The 22,391-nt window shown below is 45.7% G+C and overlaps 1 protein-coding gene across 1 annotated transcript in view; it reads left to right on the top strand.

Moving 5' to 3' along the window:
* The window catches only part of LOC126419354 (glucose dehydrogenase [FAD, quinone]), a 172,395-nt gene that overhangs the window by 46,728 nt on the left and 103,276 nt on the right, over positions 1-22,391 (top strand). The window contains exons 2-5 of the mRNA XM_050086540.1: positions 9,514-9,750; positions 11,770-11,958; positions 16,286-16,528; positions 20,319-20,555. Coding sequence (XP_049942497.1) covers positions 9,514-9,750; positions 11,770-11,958; positions 16,286-16,528; positions 20,319-20,555 — 906 coding nt within the window. The remainder of the gene's footprint in view (positions 1-9,513; positions 9,751-11,769; positions 11,959-16,285; positions 16,529-20,318; positions 20,556-22,391) is intronic.

The raw sequence follows: 22,391 nt of genomic DNA, 5'->3' as shown, positions 1-22,391 counted from the left end.
GAACTACTTAAACCTAACTAACCTAAGGACATCACACACATCCATGCCCGAGGCAGGATTCGAACCTGCTACCGTAGCGGTCGCGCGGTTCCAGACTGTAGCGCCTTTAACCGCTTGGCCACTCCGGCCGGCCACTCAATTGTTCCGCGAGCTCTTATTGAGTTCGAGTATCATCTTCATCCAATAACGCCTGCCAATTCGTTGTCTTCAAACTTTTTCGGTGGTTTCCCGCGATTGTCGTTTCTCACGTCAAAGTCACCACTTTTGAATTTTTTGAACCATTCGAAACACTGTGTTTTCCCACGAGCATGTTCGCCGAAAGCTTCGACAGCATTCGATACGATTCTGCAGCAGTTTTCATCAAATGATAATAGAAAATCAATGCTATCTGCAGATCGTAGTCCGTAGGCACAAAACCTGACATGTTTACGGGTTTGCATCAGATACCGATGTATGGAACTTGGGTTACTGTGTGCTGACACTCTTTCTCAGCCGTTACAGGAAGCAGATGGCGCTGGAGACGCGCTCTCACGGGCCCTACATTGACGGCTAGCACCATCTATAGGGAAATTCCAGTTTCATACTTCTACACCTGTCAATTACTCGTTTCTATTTCTATTTGCGAGAACAGTTTCATTCCGGTATGCCTGTTTTCAAGATAAAATCTGGGTTTGACACATCGAACGGAGTATCAAATGTACTCAAAGCTAACTTAGTGCATCATGTTCTTTGTTATGTTTGGGTCATGGCTCCAAGCGCGTTTTATCTGCTACTTATTTAACGACATATAAGTTATAACCGGTTACAAAACGTTTCTTTAATTATCTCGACCAGCTTCACGCTGTGCACAAAATTTGAAACTGACATCTCCGGTGCAATTGTCTGTAGCATCCACACAGTAACGTTTACAGCCTCAATTTAAAAACCACTTATGTTCGCCTATCATCCATACGGCTGCCATGGTAATTATATTCATAACTTTCATTTTCGGATATTTGCGACTTAAATTTATAATTCCTCACTATACAAGAACAGTTTACATAATCGTTGACTAGGCAACGCTACAAAATGCAAGTACAACAAATTACCGTAAATTATGACCCCATGTCAAACCACCGGGCTACGCCAATCACAAACGTCCATAAACAACGCTCTCTCCAGGCAGTCATATCTCTTAGCGGGAGCTAATTTGGTCATTTGACTAGATAGTTAAAGGTAGTGCTTTCTCTTTCCTCACAGCGCAAGCGTGGAAAGTGATCATGGAAAATGCTTGCTGTTAACATAATTAAATTTAATGAAGTAAGAAGTGGATGGCAATTACAGAGTTTACAGAAATATGGGGCGGAAGCTGCAAGGAAAATGTTGAAAGTTCGACAGGTCAACGGTATGAATATTACCCTGGAGGGAAAGATGCTTAGCGTATTGGTACTTAATAATTTTGTAGTAAAAGGCACACAATAAGTATCCCACTCAGCATATGGACAAATGTGTATATTAGGCAGAATTTCTACGATATTATGCACAATACAAAGGAATACCAATTTTACAAAAACTTCACAGCTTTTGTAGGAAAGAACTGAACGTGTATACTAAGAACACTAAGAAAAAATTATTCTATCTATGACAATTAGGTGCGAGATTAACCGTGGCGTTATATGTAGCTTTAAAAAAGGCACACTGAACTGAAGTTTTACGAAATCATAAAGCATCAATTTTAAAGGAGACACTGTGAATACAGGTAGATAATGTATGTAACAAGCCGAAATGCTGGTCATAAACCTCCATTGCAAAAACTTTATAGGTGTTATCTTTTTGACTGACGAACGTAAAAACATGGCAGGATAACTACGCAATCAAAAGACGTCGCAATACCTCTTAATAAAAGAACTAAGTTAAACTGCATTGTAGAACAGATCAAAATGAAAAAGTTGCGTATTAAAATTCGAACCGTTTAATTGACAACTAACACGATTACCTTCCGATGAAAAGAAATAATTACAAGATTAACAGCGTATTTTCACACAACAACAATATAGCTTAGATGGTTAATTTGTTGCAAACGCATAAAATATATTAGCTATACTGCCACATGTACCCATCTTCCGACGGATATATAGCTTAATCAGAAAATCGTGACACGCTGCCTTGCTAATATCGCCCCCCCCCCCCCCACTCTCTCTACGCAGAAGTCACATCAAGTCATATTTACGTGGAACCTCGTTGTAAAAACAATGTTTCGGTAATGCGTGATGGATGTATAATAATTTATCGCGTGGAGATCGCTTGGTTCACATTATCAGTTTCGGTAATTCATTGCTATCATCAGATGTGATACATAACCCACATTCAGTTTCGTCATGAAATGCAGACTCAAGTTATATGTATTCTGAATACCATGAAATGTTATAAACTATGTCAATGAAAAGAAATTCTGTACCTATTTTCTCAATGACCCAAGTGTTTCAACAAGTATTTGATTGTGGTTCGTTTAATCGTTTATAAATTATACAAATATAAGGGTTTTTAATACGGTTGCTTATATTGTGGTGGACTTAGCATACTAATTGTTTAAAGAATTTAACTTTTAGTATTAGCTTAGACCAAAAAGGAAGGATCTTGGGATATGACAGCCTTTGCAGTTTGCATTGATAGGCGGTGTAGATGATTTCATGGGCGTTTCTCTGGTATTTGGATGAAGTCGTAAGCATCTTTCTATGCGCGCAGTGTCATCAGAGATGCTCTGTCGTCTGGACGATTGCTTGGGCCATCTCTGCAACATGCGCGGGCGATGATGCTTGCTGTCAATCGTGAGAGGAGGAGTCACGGTAGTCGGAAGTGGTGACATGGGTAGTAAGTAGCACGGCATAGGCCGAGTGGTACGGTTGCACTTATATTCTGAGGAAGTGGAACATGCTGACTTACTGATTAATTATTTGAGATGAGGAAAGAGAGTGAAGCGTTTTGTGATGAATATTTTATTATGATTATTTAAATGACTAGTAGAAGAGGATTTAATATAACGTATGTTGTACTTTGTACTGTATTGCAGTAGCTTGTAGTTATGCATTCTTGGTTCAGACATGATACGTTCAAATATGTGTGAATTCAAAAAATGGCTCTGAGCACTATGGGACTTAACTTCTGAGGTCATCAGTCCCCTAGAACTTAGAACTACTTAAACCTAACTAACCTAAGGACATCACGCACATCCATGCCCGAGGCAGGATTCGAACCTGCGACCGTAGCGGTCGCGCGATATGTGAATTCGTAAGGGACCAAACTGCTGAGGTCAACGGTCCCTTGACTTACACACTACTTAAACTAACTTATACTAACCTACGCTGAGACAACACTCACATCGATGCCCGAGGGAGGACTCGAACTTCCGGCGGGAGGGGCCGCGCAATCCGTGACGTGGCGCCTCAAACCGCGCGGCCACTCCGTGCGGCGGTTCAGGCATCCAGAGACTTGCGTATAGGGGAAGATAAACAGCCATGCGTAATTTTCAACTTGTTGAAATATATGTCATTCTTTTTTTTTGTTGAAATGATCTCATTTGATGTTAAAGATTACTTACCTTTGTCCACTCGAAAACTGTATTTTTTTGTATATTAATGTTTGTGAAGCAAAGAAAGAGATAATTTTTCCACGCGGAACTTTTGTGATAAGAAAATTAAGTACATCTGATGTAATAATTTATCCCAAGTCATTGTCCGCCCGAGTCCATGCCAAAATATGATTTATCAATTTTATTTTTTCAACGTTGTTATGGAAAAAAAAGAGAGAACGCATTGCACGAGGCGCGTCTCAGTAGTTAGCTGTAGGTCAGCAAATGCGACGCGCTTTTCAAGACACGAGCAGTATCGTGGTGTTTCCATTCTGCAACTGGTAAGCCAATAATAATAATAATAATAAAACGGGAACATTGAGTTTTTCAGAGCCAGTTTATCAGTTTAAAAGTTTACCGATTCACAGTGTTAAATTCAGACATTATTCTTGCCATTACGAATGTTTAAATAGACAGGGAACCAGATAAGCACTTTCAAGTTATTTTCTCGAACTCAGATTTTACAGCACTTTCTCGCAGTCGAATTCTGAAGTGAAAAATTTACGAATTCCTACGTTTAAAATCAACGTAAGCTTTTATTTATTTTACTCTTGCTTGTGCTTATAAGGAACTACCTTTAAAAATCGCATACGGCAAACGTAAGTCCGTACAGAGTGCGCTCATATTCACCTTGCTTCGCCTATGGCGTGAGACGTAGCACTGGGTATGCCATCTCACTGCGCTCGCGGTGGATGATTACAAGATTATGGCGAGGATTCAGGAAGAAACTTACGTAGGCAGATGTGAAGTTTTATTTAAAATGAAAACTGCATGGGATCACGAGCTATATGAATTTTGATTGAGCGTAATGATCAGAATTGACGTTAACCGGCAGTGGCCGTGAGAAGCTGTTGTCTTGCAGGAGGGAGAGGGCGCACAAAAAGCGTGCGCCATCTTGGGGGGAGATCTGAGTGTGGCGTCGGGACGTATCTGGAGGCTGGCCGACAAAAATAAAGACAGAGGGCGTAGTTTGCAGGGGCGAGCACCCCCTCAGCTACGACTAGCTGGAACAGTCCAAGGCGGTGCAGAACGAAAAGGAAAATGAGTCCATCATAAAACTAGGTCTTATCAAAGCTAGGAAGAGGGGGAAATTATTTCATGCATCATTCTGAGTGTCCCTCCAGTGGATTTAAGCCGTTATAGTATGAGAAGTATTAATTTTCCTAATGTGGATCGTCTGACGTCACGGCAGCAGTGCGGTGACGACCCAGTGTTCTTGGAGGATATGCTGGTTGTTGGAAGAGGTCGGACGGGGGACGAACGGCAGCTCCGCTTCTACGGCGTAGTAAGCTTTGCTTTTGCTCACGACGAGTTGACAACGTCCAATCAAATAAAGACGCGTAGTCAGTGAATTTTATTGGTGTCGATAAAGTATATTTTGATTGTCTCGGTCAGCACAGTCTGCCTAGCTGTTTACTGCCTCTGACCGTATCACGGCTGATGGCCTCTAGGTCGCGACGGTGGGTTACGTCATTTTATGTCTTGGAGAATATCGTGTTACCATGGGGTACCAAAAAACACCGGAACTATTTTTCAAAAACTATGTATTTTCAAGTTGTTTGTAAAACAACCTTACCCCCTTCAAAACACTTTCCATTACAACTAATACATTTTTCCCACCAGTGCTTCGATACATTTTTGGTAGTCATCTTTAAAAGTGCCTGACAGCTCCTCCCTCGTTTTTTTTCTTCACTTCTTCAATGTTGTTGAATCGGTGTCCTTTCATGCCCCTTTTTCATGCAGGGAAATGAGAAACAGACGCATGAAGCCAGGTCATGCGAGTAACGTGCGCGGGGTAGCGGCACCATGCCATTTTTAGCCAAAAACTGTCTAAAAGAGATGGTTGTGTGTGCAGTTGCGTTGTCCTGTTAGAAGAACCATTCTCCTGTCTGTCATCAATCGAGTCTTTTTTTGACGAACACTGTTGTCCAATCATCTTAAAACTTCTTAAAACTGTCTGTGAGGACAAGCTCTCGAATTTTTTAAACTTTTTCGTCGATTCAGGCAGTTGATGGACGTCCAGAACGACGTTTGTCATCAAACGACATGCCGCCATTCGTATACTTTAGTTTCTACCATAGCCTCATCTTGATAAGCTGTTTTCAACATTAAAACAGTTTCAGCAGCATTTTTACCGAGTAGAAAACAAAATTTCACAGCTGCACGTTGATCACTTTGAACTTGCCATCACAAAAAACGAAACAAGAACAAAACAGTGCCAGCAAACACAGTCACTGCAGATGAGGAGAACAAACAGGCGGGACTGAACTGGCAACGGGTTGCACTACACACGCCTAGCGGCAGACGACAATGTTATTTCGCTTTACTTTGGTACCCCCACCTACTTATTGCCACCAAAGTCCCGTGTTGTACAGAGCATAAATCATATGCAGCGTATCATAGAACTATTGTGGCAGCTTAGGGTTGTATGTTCATACTCGAGTAATTGTTTTGTTCGTGGCGCAGTGTCGTGCTGATTAGAAGTAGCTGCGGTCGGCGGAGCTCCCTCCGTGAATCCTGATAAACACACTTGTAATTCCTATAACGAATGTACATGCACAAAACTGGAGAACTCTGGACCACGACAATGCATTACGATTTTTCGAGGTTTGTTTGCTCGTGTGCTAACCTCTCCCGGGGCGTTGTTCTGCTATTCGTCATCAGAGTTCATTTGTCGTAGCGCAGCGTACAAAAAAACTGCACTGTGGGTAAGGTAAAGTAAGGTTAAGAGATCGAGAATGTGGGGATGGATTGCTCGAGGACGCAGTACTGACAGATAGGTCTGCATTGCGACTGAGTCACGTACCGCTGCGTGGCTTTCACTTCTGGTAGAGGCAGTTTCTTCCATAGTAAGTGATTGCTCAGGGTTTGGTAGCGACATAAATCGATATATTTTGTTACGAGTAGCACAGAAAGGGACTAAATCAAATCAATTTCTAACACAGTAGGCTCTAACAAAGTTACACGCCTTAGTTCGCCACCCCCTCTCGCCCCATTTTCAAGACCCCCTCTTCCATTTGTTTTATACACTGAAGAGCCAAAGAAACTGGTAAACATGTCTAATATCGTGTATGGGCTCCAGCGAGCTCACAGAAGTGCCGCAACACGACGCGGCATCGACTCGACTCATGTCTGAAGTAGTACTGGAGGGAACTGACACCATCAATCCTGCAGGGCTATCCATAAATACGCAAGCGTACGAGGGGGTGGAGATCTCTTCTGAACAACACGTTGCAGGGCATCCCTGATATGCCCATTAATGTTCGTGTCTGGGGAGTTTGGTGACCATCGGTAGTGTTTAAACTCAGAAAAGTGTTCCTGGAGCCACTCTGTAGCAATTCGTGACGCGTAGGGTGTCGCATTGTCCTGCTGGAGTTGCTCAAGTCCGTCGGAATGCACAATGGACATGAATGGATGTTAGTTATCAGACAGGATACTTACGTACGCATCACCTGCCAGAGTCGTATCTAGACGCATCAGGGATCCCGTATCACTCCAACTGCACACGCCGCACACCATTACAAAGCCTCCATCAGCTTGAACATTCCCCTGCTGACATACAGTGTCCATGGATTCAAGAAGTTGTCTCCTTACCTGTACATGTACATCCGATCGATACAACTTGAAACGAGTCTAGTCCAACCAATCTCGGTGTTGACGGGCCCAGGCGAGGCGTAAGGCTTTGTGTTGTGTAGTCATCAAGTTATCAGGGGTACAGGAGTGGGCTTCCGGCTCCGAAAGCCCATATTGATGATGTTTCGTTGAATGGTTCACAGGTTGACACTTGTTGATGGCCCAGCATTGAAATCTGCAGCAATTTGCAGAAGGGTTGCACTTCTGTCAAGTTGAACGAATGTTTTCAATCGTGGTTGTCCCATTCTTGCAGGATCTTTTTCTGGCCGCAGCGGCGTCGGAGATTTAATGTTTTATCGGATTCCTGATATTCACGGTACACTCGTGAAATGGTCGTACGGGAAGATTGCCACTTCATCGCTACCTCGAGAGATGCTGTGCCCCATCGCTTGTGCGCCGACAACACCACCACGCTGAAAGTCACCTCGCTGCCGACCGCAGTGCGGTATTCTGCCTCTTTACGTATCTCTGTATTTGAAAAGGCATGTCTACACCAGTTTCTTTGGCGTTTCAGTGTATAGAAAGCACACAGCTGTATTTTAATTTCAGCGTTTTTTACAATGTGACGACATGATGGATGTTTCATTGGCATGTTTTCTACAATTTCTTTTATATTCACTCAAAGATAAAAAGAATAAAAAATCGAAGCACTACGCAGAAATTACCCGAGTGGGACGCAAATCGGTAGATTTGATGTACACGTACAGACAAGCAAGTGGTGCCAATTGCAGAAAAATTGGATGGTTTATTCAAGATTTTAAGAAGCTTCAAAAACTGGGCGCTGAAACGCGTCGGCTCGCCCCTCGTCCTTGTGCGAGCGGTTGTTCGGCTTGGCACTGACTGACAGAGTTGTTGGATGTCCTCTTGCAGGATATCGAGCCAAATTCTGTCCAAGTGGCGCGTTAGATCGCTGTAATCCTGAGATGGTTAGAGAGCTATGCCATAACGCTCCAATCGTTCTCAGTTGGGCAGAGAACTGGCGACTTTGCTGGGCAAGGTAGGGTTTGGTAAAGACGAAAACAAGCAGAAGCAGCTCTTCGATGTATGGGGGCGGTCATTATTTTGCTGAAATGTAAGCCCAAGATGGCTTTGCATGAGGGACAACAGAACAGGGCGCAGAATACAGTCGACGTCCCGCGGTGCTATATGGGTGCCGCAGATGACCACCACAGTGGTCTTGTTATGAAACGAAATGGCGCCCCACACCGTAGTTGGGCCATATGGCGGGCAACAGTGAGGTTAGAATTGCAGCCCTGGCCGGCGTGTCTCCAGACAGGTCTTTGCTGGTCATCAGAGCCTCATTCGAAGGGGGCTTGTTGGTGTACAGTGGTCAACAGTAGTCGGCGAAAGCCTCCTTTCTGTGAGCCTCCTATTAATGTCCTTGTTGTCAGTGAAGCACCAACTGCATGTGATAATGATGAATCTACGGCTTCGAGTGCCTCTCTGGCGACTGCTCGGCCCTCACGTTCTGTCATCTCTCTAGGACGACCGGCCGCTTTCTTCTTGGTGCTGTGTTCGGTCACGGTTCATCCATTTCTTCCAACATCGTCGAGTAGCGGCACCGCTCCTATTCAAATGTCGAGCGGTTCGCCGGCCACTCCAACCGGCTTCTTTGAGCCCAACCGCACGTCCTCTTTCAAATGCTTGCATTTGCGTATATCGTACACGCACTTGTTTGTGAGGAATAGCTACTGTCCAACTGAGTACACCAAATCAAACTGGAAATGATTTTATGCCCTGATATCGACAAGTCACCTGCTTACTAAGCTTACCAACTACGCTTGAAACTGCGCTGAAGTGCGTCGGCCGCCAAAGTTTACGATTTCGTATTTCCCATCTATACATGTAGGAATATCAGTTTGAGACCAATTTGCAGAGCTCCTTCGCGGTGAGTCTTTGTATCTTAGAGTGTATTACGGCTAAACTGTCTGTGCAGTAATTAAAACATTTGAAAACTAATAAAAAGCCGAAACTGGTAATGTGAATTAGGAGATTTTAACATAACGATTATATTAACATGAACAACCTCGCAAGCTTCCATTTGACAATACGACGACTCTGTAACAGCGAGAATGAGAATTGACTTGTATCTTCATAATCCAGAAACATGTCGTGGCAATGTACTGGCTCCATTCGCTTTTTTTCCTCCTTATATATGTTAAAGAGAAGGAGTGAGATGACAGGAAAGTGCCACGAAAAGCCTAGAGTGTGTTGGAGAGCTTTACACCTCGCGACCCGCTACGCTCGGGGAACCTCACGGCCACCTGTTGCAGATGCCGCCGACTCTGCTGTCGATGCTGGGCGGGGCGGGCGCCGGCGTGGGCGTGGTCAGCCCCGCCACGTGGCTGATGGCGCCGCTGCTCGCCATGGGCCTCACCGCCTACTACCGCTACGCCTCCGTCGACCCGGAGACACACCCCATCAACGCGCGCAGTCTGCTGCCGGAGTACGATTTCGTCGTCGTGGGCGGCGGCTCCGCGGGGGCGGTAGTCGCCAGCAGGCTCTCCGAGGTGCGTACACACAGCTGTAACTACTCTCTACTCCACGCTTATTGCTGTTGTTATGGACTGAGGTGACAGACGTCGTGGGATACCTCCTAACATTGTGTCGGACATCCTTTTGCCCGCCGTAGCGCAGCTTGTAAACCAGGCTTGGCACTCAATAAATCTTTGGAAGTACCCTGCAGAAATATTCAGCCATATTGCCTCTATAGCAGTCCACAATTGTGAAAGTGTTGCCGGAGCAAGATTTTGTGCACCAAATTACCTCTCGGTTTGTCCCATAAATGTTCGATGGGATTCATGTCGGGCGATCTGGGCGGCCGGATCACTCACTCGAACTGTCCAGAATTTTGTTCAAACCAATCGCTAACAGCTTGGCCAAATGAGATGGCGCTTTATCATCCATAAAAATTCCATCTTTCTTTGGAACTTGACGTCCACGAAAGGCTGCAAATGATCTGCAAGTAGCCGAACATAACCATTTCCAATCAATGATCGGTTCAGTTGGACCATTCCATGTAAACACAGCCCACAGCATTATGGAGCCACCACCAGCTTACACGGTGCTTTGTTGACAGTTTGGGTCCATGGCTTCGCTGGGTCTGTGCCACACTCGAATCCTACCGTCAGCTCTTATCTATTGAAATCGGGACTCATCTGACCAGACCGCGGTTTTCCAGTCGTCTAGGGTCCAACGAGCCGAAGAGGGCCGCTGCAGGCGATGTCGTGCTGTTAGCAAAGGCACTTCCGTCAGTCTTCTGCTGGCACAGCCCATTAAAACCAAATATGGCCGCACTGTCCTAACGGACTCTTTCGTCGTGCGTCCCACATTGATATCTGCGGGAATTTCACACAGTATTGCTTGTCCGTGATCACTGACGCAAACGCCGCTGCTCTCTGTCGTTATGTGAAGGCTGACGGCCACCGCGTTGTTCGTGGTGGGATGTAGTGCCTGACACGTGGTATTTTCGGCGCACTGTTGACACTGTGGGCATCGGAATACTGAATTCCCTAACGGTTGCCGACATGTAATATCCCATGCGTCTAGCTCCATCCACAATTCCGCGTTCAAAGTCTGTTAACTGCCGTCGTGCGGCTACAAATCAGTTCGGAAATTTTTTCCATGAATCACCTGAGTAAAATGGCGGCTCCACCAATCCACTGCCCTTTTACACGTTGTGCAGGCGATACTACCGCCGTCTACCACCTGTATATGTGCATATCGCTATGGCACGACTTAAATGTATGTCACCTCAGTGTATTAGCTATATTTTCTAATGTTGCTCGGTAACAGTCATACAACATTTTTTAGAGGAACACACCGCCATTTGACAGTTTTATTGTTTATTTAAGTACAACCCACGTTTCGGCCTTTTATGCCGTTTTCAAGTATTTCATCATATAACACCAGAATAATCGTGGGGCATCATGTACTCTCACGATTATTTACTGAACATTGATTTTACATCTGGCATTGCATGGGGAGCCAATGTATTTCTTATGACCAGCTTTGAGCCTGACAACATGTGAAGTGTCCTGCAATGTATGTTAAAGACATTAAATCAGATACTTGAAAATGACGTAAAAGGCCGAAACCTGGGTTGTACTTAAATAAACAATAAAACTGTCAAATGGCGGCTTGTTTCTTTTTAAAAAAAACCTATGTTTTTGTTTGTAAGATTTGTAACATAAATGCCGAAACTGGTTATCTCTTTCTATTCATTCCCAATATAAATTCTTGTGCTTGACTACCAGCTCGCCTGGTGATTAGCTGAAAACTTCCACGATTTTCTAGTGGGCCGAATTTCGTATAGCCCGCCCACCTCCTTGGAACAGTGAAAGAAAATCATGAGAAGACGTTCGCTGACCCTCTTCCTGCTGACTACTTCCTCGGCGTCCGCCTCGCCCCATCCCTCTGGCCTCCTGTTTACCTGTTTACCTGTTTACCGCGAGTCGCAGTTTGCGCTCCGCTCCACCTGGAGCCGGTGCCGTTGCCTCTAGTGTCGCCCTCGTGCCTTCCTGGTGCAGATTCCCGGCTGGAAGGTGCTGCTGCTGGAGGCTGGAGGGGACGAGAACGAGGTGACGGACGTGCCGTCGCTGGCGGGCTACCTGCAGCTGTCGCAGTTCGACTGGAAGTACAAGACGGCACCCGCGAGCCCCGACTCGCCCTACTGCCTCGCCATGGTCGCCGACCGCTGCAACTGGCCGCGCGGAAAGGTCTGTAGGCGCGCGAATAGCAGCCGCCGGAAGGTCACGCCACTGCCCTAGGCGGAACACGGTCTCATTTCTTTACTGGCGGTACTCACTCATTAGCTACGTTTGGGATACGAATCCGCAAAACTGTGGCAATTTGTGCGTCGGAAGCAGAGAAGGCAATGGTATACGGTATCAAAGATACCACGAATATCGAAATTCTGTAGATATAGTATCGATATTAACACATCGACAGCCGGCCGCGGTGGCCACGCGGTTCTAGGCGCTTCAGTCCGGTACCGCGCGACTGCTACGGTCGCAGGTTCGAATCCTGCCTCGGGAATGGATGTGTGTGATGTCCTTTAGGTTAGTTAGGTTTAAGTAATTCTAAGTTCTAGGGGATTGATGACTTCAGATGTTAAGTTCAATAGTGCTCAGAGCCATTAGAACCATTTTTTTGACACATCGACATCGCGACACTATCGTTACCTTCGACCATTACGCTGGATTTTGATTTTTTTTCTATACGGTTTTACTAGGTATTTGATGTAAGTCAAAACGTTGTTGCGATGATATGTCTGAAGACGCTGTTCCCTGCAAGTCCCCTCACCTCTGCTTAACCTCAGCCACATCCATTTCGATCTGCTTACTATAGTCAAGCCGCGGTAGTCCTACATTGGTCTTGTCGGTTAAGACGTAACTTAACGAATACACTGGCGCTATTGTATTTTATATTTACATCTTCTTATTACTACAAACCAAGTGGGTTACGCTGGAATGTGTTCCCGCTGTCACTGTGTATGGCTTGGTTCAAATGGCTCTGAGCACTATTGGACTTAACATCTGAAGTCATCAATCCCCTAGAACTTAGAACTACTTAAACTTAACTAACCTAAAGGACATCACACACATCCATGCCCGAGGCAGGATTCGAACCTGCGACCGTAGCGGACACGCGGTTCCAGACTGAAGCGCCTAGAACCGCTCATCCACGTCACTGTGTATATGAAGTTTACATTTCCGAAGATCAGATGATGACAGCAAGTTACTGTCGAAACCTTCATCGTGAAACAAATAATATTTAGCAATATTAGCTTCATAATTAATTTATTTCGAACAAATAAGCGATGGTCTTCCTATACAATTTTTACACGCTAGGCTTCTCCCCATAATAAGATACTCTATTTATATTCCTGCTCATGGTTTGTGCTATAAATCCATCCCTTCTTTTAGTCAAGTCCTACAAACTATTTTCTCTGTAGTATCTCGATTAATATAGGTTTAGGGCAATTGAAAAGTTCCATACATTTACTTATATTTAAAAGTAATGAAAACGCAGAAAAGAAAACCTTAATAAAAACTGAACAAATTCAAAGACAAAATCGTGTGTACATGTCGAAAGAAAAACCTCTCACACAAAAAATAAAAATAACAGCGTCTTGATCGAAACAAACAGCTGTTCCTCAAATAAAATTAGCTCTTCTCACCCAGTGAAAAAACGTTGTATCGAATATACACATACAGCGTCGTTACCACTCAAACGATTTATCGAAAAGCCGGCCGGTGTGGCCGTGCGGTTCTATGCGCTACACTCTGGAGCCGAGCGACCGCTACGGTCGCAGGTTCGAATCCTGCCTCGGCCATGGATGTGTGTGATGTCCTTAGCTTAGTTAGGTTTAATTCTAAGTTCTAGGCGACTGATGACCTCAGAAGTTAAGTCGCATAGTGCTCAGAGCCATTTGAACCATTTATCGAAAACTTACTCCATTTTATGTCGCACGTCGATGTTCCATACGGCCAGAAACATCTGAAGTTTGAAATCACAATGAAATCCATACCATTAGCTACTTACAGGCGTTGATAAATATTAACGGTATCAGTTGAAAATGTGCACCCCAACCGCGACTCGATCCCGAGACCTCTTGCTTATATGACAGGCACTCTATCCAACTGAGCCATTGAGGACACAGAGGATAGTGCGACTGCAGGGACTTACCTCTGGCACGGTCCTCTTGAGACCCAAATTTCCAGCTTACTGTCCACACACACTACATTTGTGTGCCCCTGCCCACTATACTCATTACTCGCGGCAGTCAATCTACCGATTCCCGTAAGACATATAGACAAGGCTTACCGGACAATGATCTTCTTCAGTGCGGGTGCACTCACATTGCTCAAACTCTTACGGGAATCTGTAGATTTTCCTCCGCGAGTAATGAGTATAGTGGGCAGGGGCACTACAAATGTAGTGTGTGGACATTAAGTTGGAAATGCGGGTTTCACGGAGAGCGTGCCAGAGATAAGTCCCTGCAGTCGCAGTATCTTCTGTGGCTCAGTCGGATAGTGTCTGCCATGTAAGCAGGAGATCAAGGGTTCAGGTCCCCATCGGGGCGCACATTTCAATTGTCCCCGTTGATATTTATCAACGCCTGTAAGCAGCTAATGGTCTGGATTTCATTGTAATTTCATTCTTCTAGAGCTGCAAGATCACCAATAGTATCTACATCTGAAGTTTGACCATGGCCTACTAAGTTTCTGAAGAAACTCGCGCCTGACGGACGAAACAAGTGAAAATAAAAGTTGTACGGACTTTGTGCTACTGGACAATCTTATTTGTCGAAAAATAGGTGCATCGTTACTTCATGAAAATCCAGCGTCTGTAGGTGGGAGATTCCGACAGGACAGTACACTTGGCTGCGCCCTTTCACGACTACTTTAGGACATTCTGTCGTGTAAAATAAACATACAGAATAGAGAAGCAATGCAAATGACGAAAAGGAATCAAAATTTTTACGTAACCGATCGCGAGAATCGTCTGTGTCGAGACTGGCGCGTGAGGTTATGGAGCGGTATGAGTACTGTAGAAAGAGTGTGAGGCGTCACCAAAACTCATTCTCTAATCGGCTGTTGCTGTGGTAGTTCTACTATAAACAACTAGCTGTCAATCACTTTGTTACACTATTCCAAGTACAGATGGAGGAGATCAGAGTGTTTCGAAAGGATATATTCTTTATGACGGCGATAATCAACAGCACATATGCTGAGGTGACAAGTCATCGGAAACCTCCCAATACCTTGTCGGACCTCCTTTTGCCCGGCTTAGTGCAGCATCTCGACGTGGCATGGACTCAACAAATCTTTGGAAGTCCTCTGTAACAATATTGTGCTAGGCTGACTCGATAGCCGTCGATAATTGCGAAAGTGTTGCCGCTGAAGAACTTTGTGCACAAACTGTCCTGCCGATTACATCCCACATATGTTCGATGAAATTCGTGTCGGGCGATTTGTGTGGCCAAATCATTCGCTCGAATTGTACAGAATGTTCTTCAAAGCGAACGAGTAGAATTGTGGCCTGCTGACATGGCGCAATGCCATCCATAAAAATTCCATCGTTGTTTGGAAACAAGTGGTCTCCAAGAAGCCGAACACAACCATTTCCAGTCGATGATCGGTTCAGCTGGACCACAGCACCCTGTCCATACACGTAAATACAGTCCACACCATCATGGAGCCATCACCAGTTCGCACAGTGCGTTGTTGACAACTTCGGTGCATGGCTTCGCCGGGCCTGTGCTACATTCGAACCCTACCATCAACTCTTACCAACTGAAATCGGAACTCATCTGACAAAGTCACTGTTTTCGAGTCCGTCTAGTGTCCAACCGATATAGTCACCAGCCTGGGAGAGACGCTGCAAGCGATGTCGTGTTGTCAGCACTGCACTCGCTGCACTGCACCAGCGGATACCTCCGTCATTCGTCCCACATTGACTTCTGCGCTTATTTCACGCAGCGCTGCTTGTCTGTTAGCACTGACACTCCACGGAAATGCCGCTGCTCTCGGTCGTTAAGTGAAGGCCGTCGGCCACTGCGTTGTCCGTGGTAAGAGGTAACGTGCCTGAAATGCGTTCTCGGCACATACTTGACACTCGAGATGTCAGAATACTGAATGAATTCCCTACTAACGATTTCCAAACTGGAATGTGCCATTCCGCGTTCCAACTCTGATAATTCTCGTCGTCGGCGATAATCACGTCGGCAATCTTCTCACATGAGTAGCCTGAGTAGAAATGATAGCTTCGCCAAAGCACTGTACTTTATCCTTCTGCACGCGATACTACCGTCATCTATATATGTGCTTATAGCTAATGATTTTTGTCAGCTCAGTGTTCATTTTCCATTTACCTGTTTTTGAGAACCTGTGTATCAGTTGTCCACTTCAAAAACTGGAGTTTATACCGTCACAGGACGGCCAATCTCTAGCCAGGTACAGTGGATATATTGGCAGAATCTGTTCTCGGACACGAGTGTTTTCTTGTAGAGACCGTGTAGAGACTGTGCTCTGCCGACAGGTGTTGGGCGGCTCCAGCGTGCTGAACGCAATGATCTACGTGCGGGGCAACCGGCGCGACTACGACCGCTGGGCCCAGCTAGGCAACCCGGGCTGGAGCTACGACGAGGTGCTGCCCTACTTCAAGAAGTCGGAGGACCAGCGCAATCCCTACCTGGCCAGGACGGCCTTCCACTCCACAGGGGGGCTGCTCACCGTGCAGGAGGCGCCCTGGCGCTCGCCGCTCGCCGTCGCCTTCGTGCAGGTAGGCAGGCGGCCAGCAAGCAGGAGTCTCTACTCCTCTCCCTGCTCTGCAGTTCACACTTGCATTTTGTAGCAAGAACTCCGCAAGTAACTGTATTTGAGCCGCAGCTGCTTTCGTAGCCTGTGACCAGGTCATCAGATTTATATCTGAACAGCAAGAAATACATAATGATAATAACTCAACACCTGTCCATCAAAGTAATACCAGAACCATAAGCACATAATTGTCAGAATAGATAAAAGCACAAAAATGAACTTACAAAGACTAAAACTTGGTACGTAATATGGCAAAGAATTTAGAAGCCCCAAACTTCTTAGTTAAAACCAAAATGTCCGTTCGGAATCCTACATTCTTCGCCAAGTTGTGTTTGCATGTACATTTGTGTTTTTATCCATTCTAATAATTTGGTGCTTATGGCTCTCCTATTACTTTATAATGTGCAGCGCTTCAGTCACTATCGCTGTGTATTTCTTGTTGTTCAAATACGCACCTGACGATGTGGCTACAAGCCTCGAAAAATGCAGTGCCTTACTAAAACTAGTTCAAAATATAGTTGTTTGTGGAGTTCCTGTTACAAATTTGCTACCACAGCTGCGGATGTCGAGACCACAGGGTCATTCGTAATTCACACTTAAGTATTTGGCAGGCGGTGTATGGAACGATTCGAGGCCTATTTATCGACCGTTCCACTCTCGAAATGCAGACTGCAAGCTCTGACTACTATTATATTTCTTCCCCACAACATTTTCTATGCGACAATCCGAATTTAAGGTGGTCCTATTTGTAATCCATAGGTATTTAGCTGAATCAACTATCTTTCAATTTGTGTGATTAATAGTGAACCGAAATTTAACGTATTTTGTCATTATTATTTTTAGTTCTCAGGACCTCACATATCTTATTCTTCAGGGTTTGTTGCCATTTTCACAGCTTGCAAATGTCCTGCCAAAATGATTAAGCAATTCGTTTGGATCTTCTGGTGACTTTACTACACGGTAAACGACATCATCATCTGCAAACAGTCTAATAGGAAGCTCAGATTGTGGCCGGCCAGAGTGGCCGATCGGTTCTAGGCGCTTCAATCTGGAACCGCGTGACCGCTACGGGCGCAGGTTCGAATCCTGCCTCGGGCATGGATGTGTATTATGTCCTTAGGTTAGTTAGGTTTAAGTAGTTCTAAGTTCTAGGGGACTGATGACCTTATAAGTTAAGTCTCATAGAGCTCAGAGCCATTTGAACCATTTTTGAGCTCAGATTGTCTCCTATATCCTTTATACTTGGTGGCCAGAAAGAGTCGGAAAAGCTTGCAGGGTAGATTGTGCAAAGAAATAATTGTCAAGAAAAAGTCCCATACGTTGCGCCTGTTCCGAGATAACTAGCATTGAAGCTAACCAATCAGCCTGTTGCACGCTCAAATTCAAACAGCCAGAGGTATTTCACAATATTCGTACACAGCATACGTTGTAATTGATATCAATGATACAGGTCTATAACTCAATGGATTACTTCTGTGACCTGTGTAACTTTTTAGTCTTTAGTTACAGCCCTTTAGTCGAGAGAGTGGTCGAATATGATGGCTAAAAATTTACCTATTTCATCACCATACTGCGAAAGAAACCTAATTGATGTACAGTCTTAACTGAAAGCTTTGCACTTATTAAGTAATAAAATGCTTCGCTACACCGATGGTATCTACACCATCCGATCAAAAGTATCCGGAGATGCCAATGTAAGGCGGAATTGAGCACTAGATGCAAAGAGAGGCGGACTTGCTAGTGTAAAGATTCGGGGTGGGGGTGGGGGGTGGGGGGTGGGGGGTGAGTGGGGGGGGGGGGGAAGTGTTGCGTTGTCATTGGAGTGACGTAGAACTTGGACCGGTCATTCAGAGCAACAAATCCATCAGGGAGAGTCCCAGATTGTAAAGCTACACCAGTGAGTTGTTGGATGTGAAACGGAAACATCAAGACTTCATGCACTGACAGACAGTCACCATCCATCATTAGGAAGGGTGGTTATAAAAAAATCGCATGAAATCAGTGGAAGGAACCCATCGTGAGTGCAACCAGTACAATCAATGTGCGTAGTGAGTTAAAAAGAAGTCACTCGTACAATGCTCGAGGAGCTTCTCACAAGCCACACATTTATTAATAATCCGATAATCCCAAATGTGTAATTAATATTTCAGCCATAGCGGTCTGTATGCAATACGTTGCGACCTTATTTGCTGCTGTTCGGTCGTACTGTTCATTTACCATCACTTCCCTCATCTGAAGGTCACTGACAGCTATCAGTTCTGTTTATGGTAACTGGCGCAGTTCATTGCAATCTATCCTGCCTCGCACTAACATTACTGGCGTTCTCTTTCACGAGTATAGACGTAACAGTCTCGCGACACAGCTGGTTGCTGCTCTCGCAACACTGTACACTATCGAAAGTATCTCCACTTTGGTGCATTATAACAACACGAAAGTTGTAGTCTCACTAAATTAGAATATGCACGGAATTTTGTTCAAGTTCACGTTTGTTGATCCCGTAACAGGAGTGGTGCGGCTGACTGTTACCTAGACTACACGACACATGAATACTCAAAATGCACTTATCATAATTTACAGATACTTTTGCTGACGAACACCGATATAAAATCACTACAGTGAAAGTTTTAATCGTTTTTGACGTTTACAAGGTAGTGCACCAGTGTTTCGGAAACTTCTCTAAATGGTCAGCGTAAATTTGCCTGCTCTAAGGGTTGTTATTGGGAAATAAACTTCTGAAAGTCCTGGCAGTAAGTGGCACTTTACCGAGTAGTACTGAACGACGGAACAGCAAATGGCTGCATAAAGCTCCTGAAGCTGATTGGCTGAAAGGCCTGAAAGGTCGATAATTTCGCGCGGCTGTTTGGAGTTCGCGACGTCGAGAAGCCGGACAGTAGCCCTCAAGGAGTGCGAGAAGGAGCCGCGGCCCTTCAAGGTGGATGTGGTCAGTTCAGTGTTGCTTGCATGGAGCTGGGAATGGGTGATCCTCAATGTTCGATGAAGCTCTGCCAGAACGGAGAATCTTGAAAGAGTTCGCAACTGCATTCACTTGCGCGTGCGTTGAATTCCCACAGTCTTCCCTGGTCGTGTAAGCTACTGTTGCGTTTTTGTGACTGTACACATCGTCGGTAGGCAGGGGCCTTACGTGAAAACGTGGACAGACTAGCTAGCTCGAGGTGATGTTCGATGAACGAAGTGGACTTTGCCAGCTGTAAGTCAAATCAATAAATTACAGATGTGTCCGCGGAAACTGGAAGTTTGTTTTCCTGTGGCTTTTACTTGTTGACTTCGAACAATTTCGTGTTTTATTGTTGTGGAGATTTTTGATGCAAGGGGCGCTGTATGCACTGTTGGCGGATCGGAATCTTTCCTAAAGGCAGTTAGATAGCTACAGGGCTTCTAGTTATCGGCTTTGGAACACTGAGCCCCGAACCTCGAATCGGAGCGAGGCTGGTAACAACTATTTCGAATGATTTAATAGTGTAGCACTACAGAGGCTAGCTAGGTTGCAAGTAGGTGTTTTCGATAAGTGTGGGGAGCAGTACGTCGTGCAGTCGGTTTCGCAGGCCACACAGGGCTAAGTTTGTGGCTGCAAACCCGACTGGGATATCTATCGTTCGAACCCACTAGAGATCCGGTGACGGACGAGAGCAACGTTTGGGGGAGCCTCTGCTACTACGTGCGCTTATGCACTGCCTGCACCTGGCCTGGCCTGGCCTCAGACTGTGCCGCACCGCAGCTCTGCACTTTGCCCACAGGGAGGCCAGCAGCTGGGCTACGAACACCGCGACTGCAACGGCGAGCGCCAGACGGGCTTCATGGTCGCGCAGGGCACCATCCGGCGCGGCTCGCGCTGCTCCACGGCCAAGGCCTTCCTGCGGCCCGTGCGGCTGCGCAAGAACCTGCACGTGGCCATGCACGCCCACGCCACCAAGCTGCTGTTCGAGGGCGGCCGCGCCGTCGGCGTCGCGTTCATGCGGGACGGCGTCCAGCAGGTGAGTGCCGAGACACACGAGTTACCTACGTCTACATATAGAGGGGGGAGGGGGGCGGGAATAAAACCGGCCTGGAAAATGTTCCATGCACCTTAAGTTAGGCAACCCAACTTACACAATTTCCTTCGACAATTAATTTTATTTCAAACACTTTAACATGTATACGATATTGCTGTGCCTGTGTTATTCCGAATTACGATACTAGGTTCCTTCGGACGTGCATGCGAAGTGTATTCGCAGTTGCGGATATGGACAACCATCAGCTCTTTAATGGAATGATAATGAAATTTTGTGCCGGACCGGGACTAGAACCCGGATTTCCCGCTTATCGCGACCGGTCGCCTTACTGTTTGGCTGTCCGAGCACGACTCACTGCCAGACCCAAGCTTCCATACGTCGTCAACGACGTGTCTACGACCTGTACTCGTCCTACTCGTACATCCGTTACGTATGTTCCCGTACAGGAGAGACATTTTACTTGAAAGTCACTTGCCAGGTGTCGGCGGATAAATACGATATTGCAGCGCCTGTGTTATTCTGAATTCTGGGTTCAAGTACCGGATAGGCACAAACTTTCACTGTCGTCATTCCATTACATAGCTGACGGTTGTTCGTCTTCCCAAGACTGAATGTTTCATGCACTTTAACATACGGTTATTTTCATTAATGGCGTAGTCAGAAGTAACAATATGAAAAAAAGAAAAATTTTTAGCCGTTTCGTTTTGCCAGGGGATTTGTTTTGTGACGGGGGGGGGGGGTTAGGGAGTAGGATATGCATGATAATTTAAAAGTTCCTCCAGGGTTACGGAACACGACCGCAAAAAATACAGTACACAAAACAGACCCGCATCAGCGGACAGAGCATCTCTCCAAGTTTGCACTTCACACTACAAGTGCTCAGTGTTGACTTCGTTTGTGATGCGCCAAGCATCGATGCATGAGTCCAAGTTGTTGTACGGGAAGGCCCGGAGGCGGACCGATACGCGAATCTGGTAATTACGTTGCCTATCTGCAGGTGCGAACTAATGCGATGTCACAATGCGGTGATAAAGGGTTAACAATGAAACTTGAGGGTAGCACAACCTGTAGGTGCCATCTGTAATTGTAAGAATTCTGCCAACCGTTAGTAGGCTTTCCTTTACAAATGGGGCACTGATGCGCATACAAACAAGCAACCAATTGCAGTCGGTTCTCTGAAAACTTATCGTGAGACCGATACGTGTCGTTGGTAGTCAAAAGGATAGGGTGCAAGAAACACTTTCCGGGCGAGTTTTATTTTACTCGTCCCGTACATTAACACTTCAAAAGCGAAATCACGGTGTGTAGCGGAGGGTGTTTTGGGAGCGGTGCGTACAAAGAACGGCTATCGATAGACTTGCCTAACAGTTCCAGTTCCGCTGGTTTTCTCGTCGCAATAATTTTGCCGGACAATTTTGGCGTTCACTGAACATCTCCGTAATGTGTAATTACGGTAATGTGGTTCTGCCTTGAGCAAAGACGAACACAGTTCTTAATAATCCAAACATGTTTCGCTGTAGTTTCGCCATCGTCAGTCGATTCATTTATTTTCTTACAATAACGTACTGATGTTTATGTGACTAATCATTATTTGCAGTGCCAACGGCCTTGCCGCAGTGGCAACACCGCTTCCCGTCAGGTCGCCGAAATTAAGGGTGTCGGGCTTGGGTAGCACTTTGACGGCTGGCCGTCCGCGTCTGCCGAGCGCTCTTGGCAACCGGGCTCCATCCACTGAGCCTTTGAAGCCAACTGGGGAGCTGCTCGACTGAGAAGTAGCGCCCCCTGTCGCGAACACACACAACGGCTGCGTGCCCCTCT

The sequence above is a fragment of the Schistocerca serialis genome, chromosome 9 (genome assembly GCF_023864345.2).
Source record: "Schistocerca serialis cubense isolate TAMUIC-IGC-003099 chromosome 9, iqSchSeri2.2, whole genome shotgun sequence".
Lineage (NCBI taxonomy): Eukaryota > Metazoa > Arthropoda > Insecta > Orthoptera > Acrididae > Schistocerca > Schistocerca serialis.
Note: the sequence above shows the minus strand (reverse complement) of the source record. Positions and strands in the feature narration are given on the sequence as shown.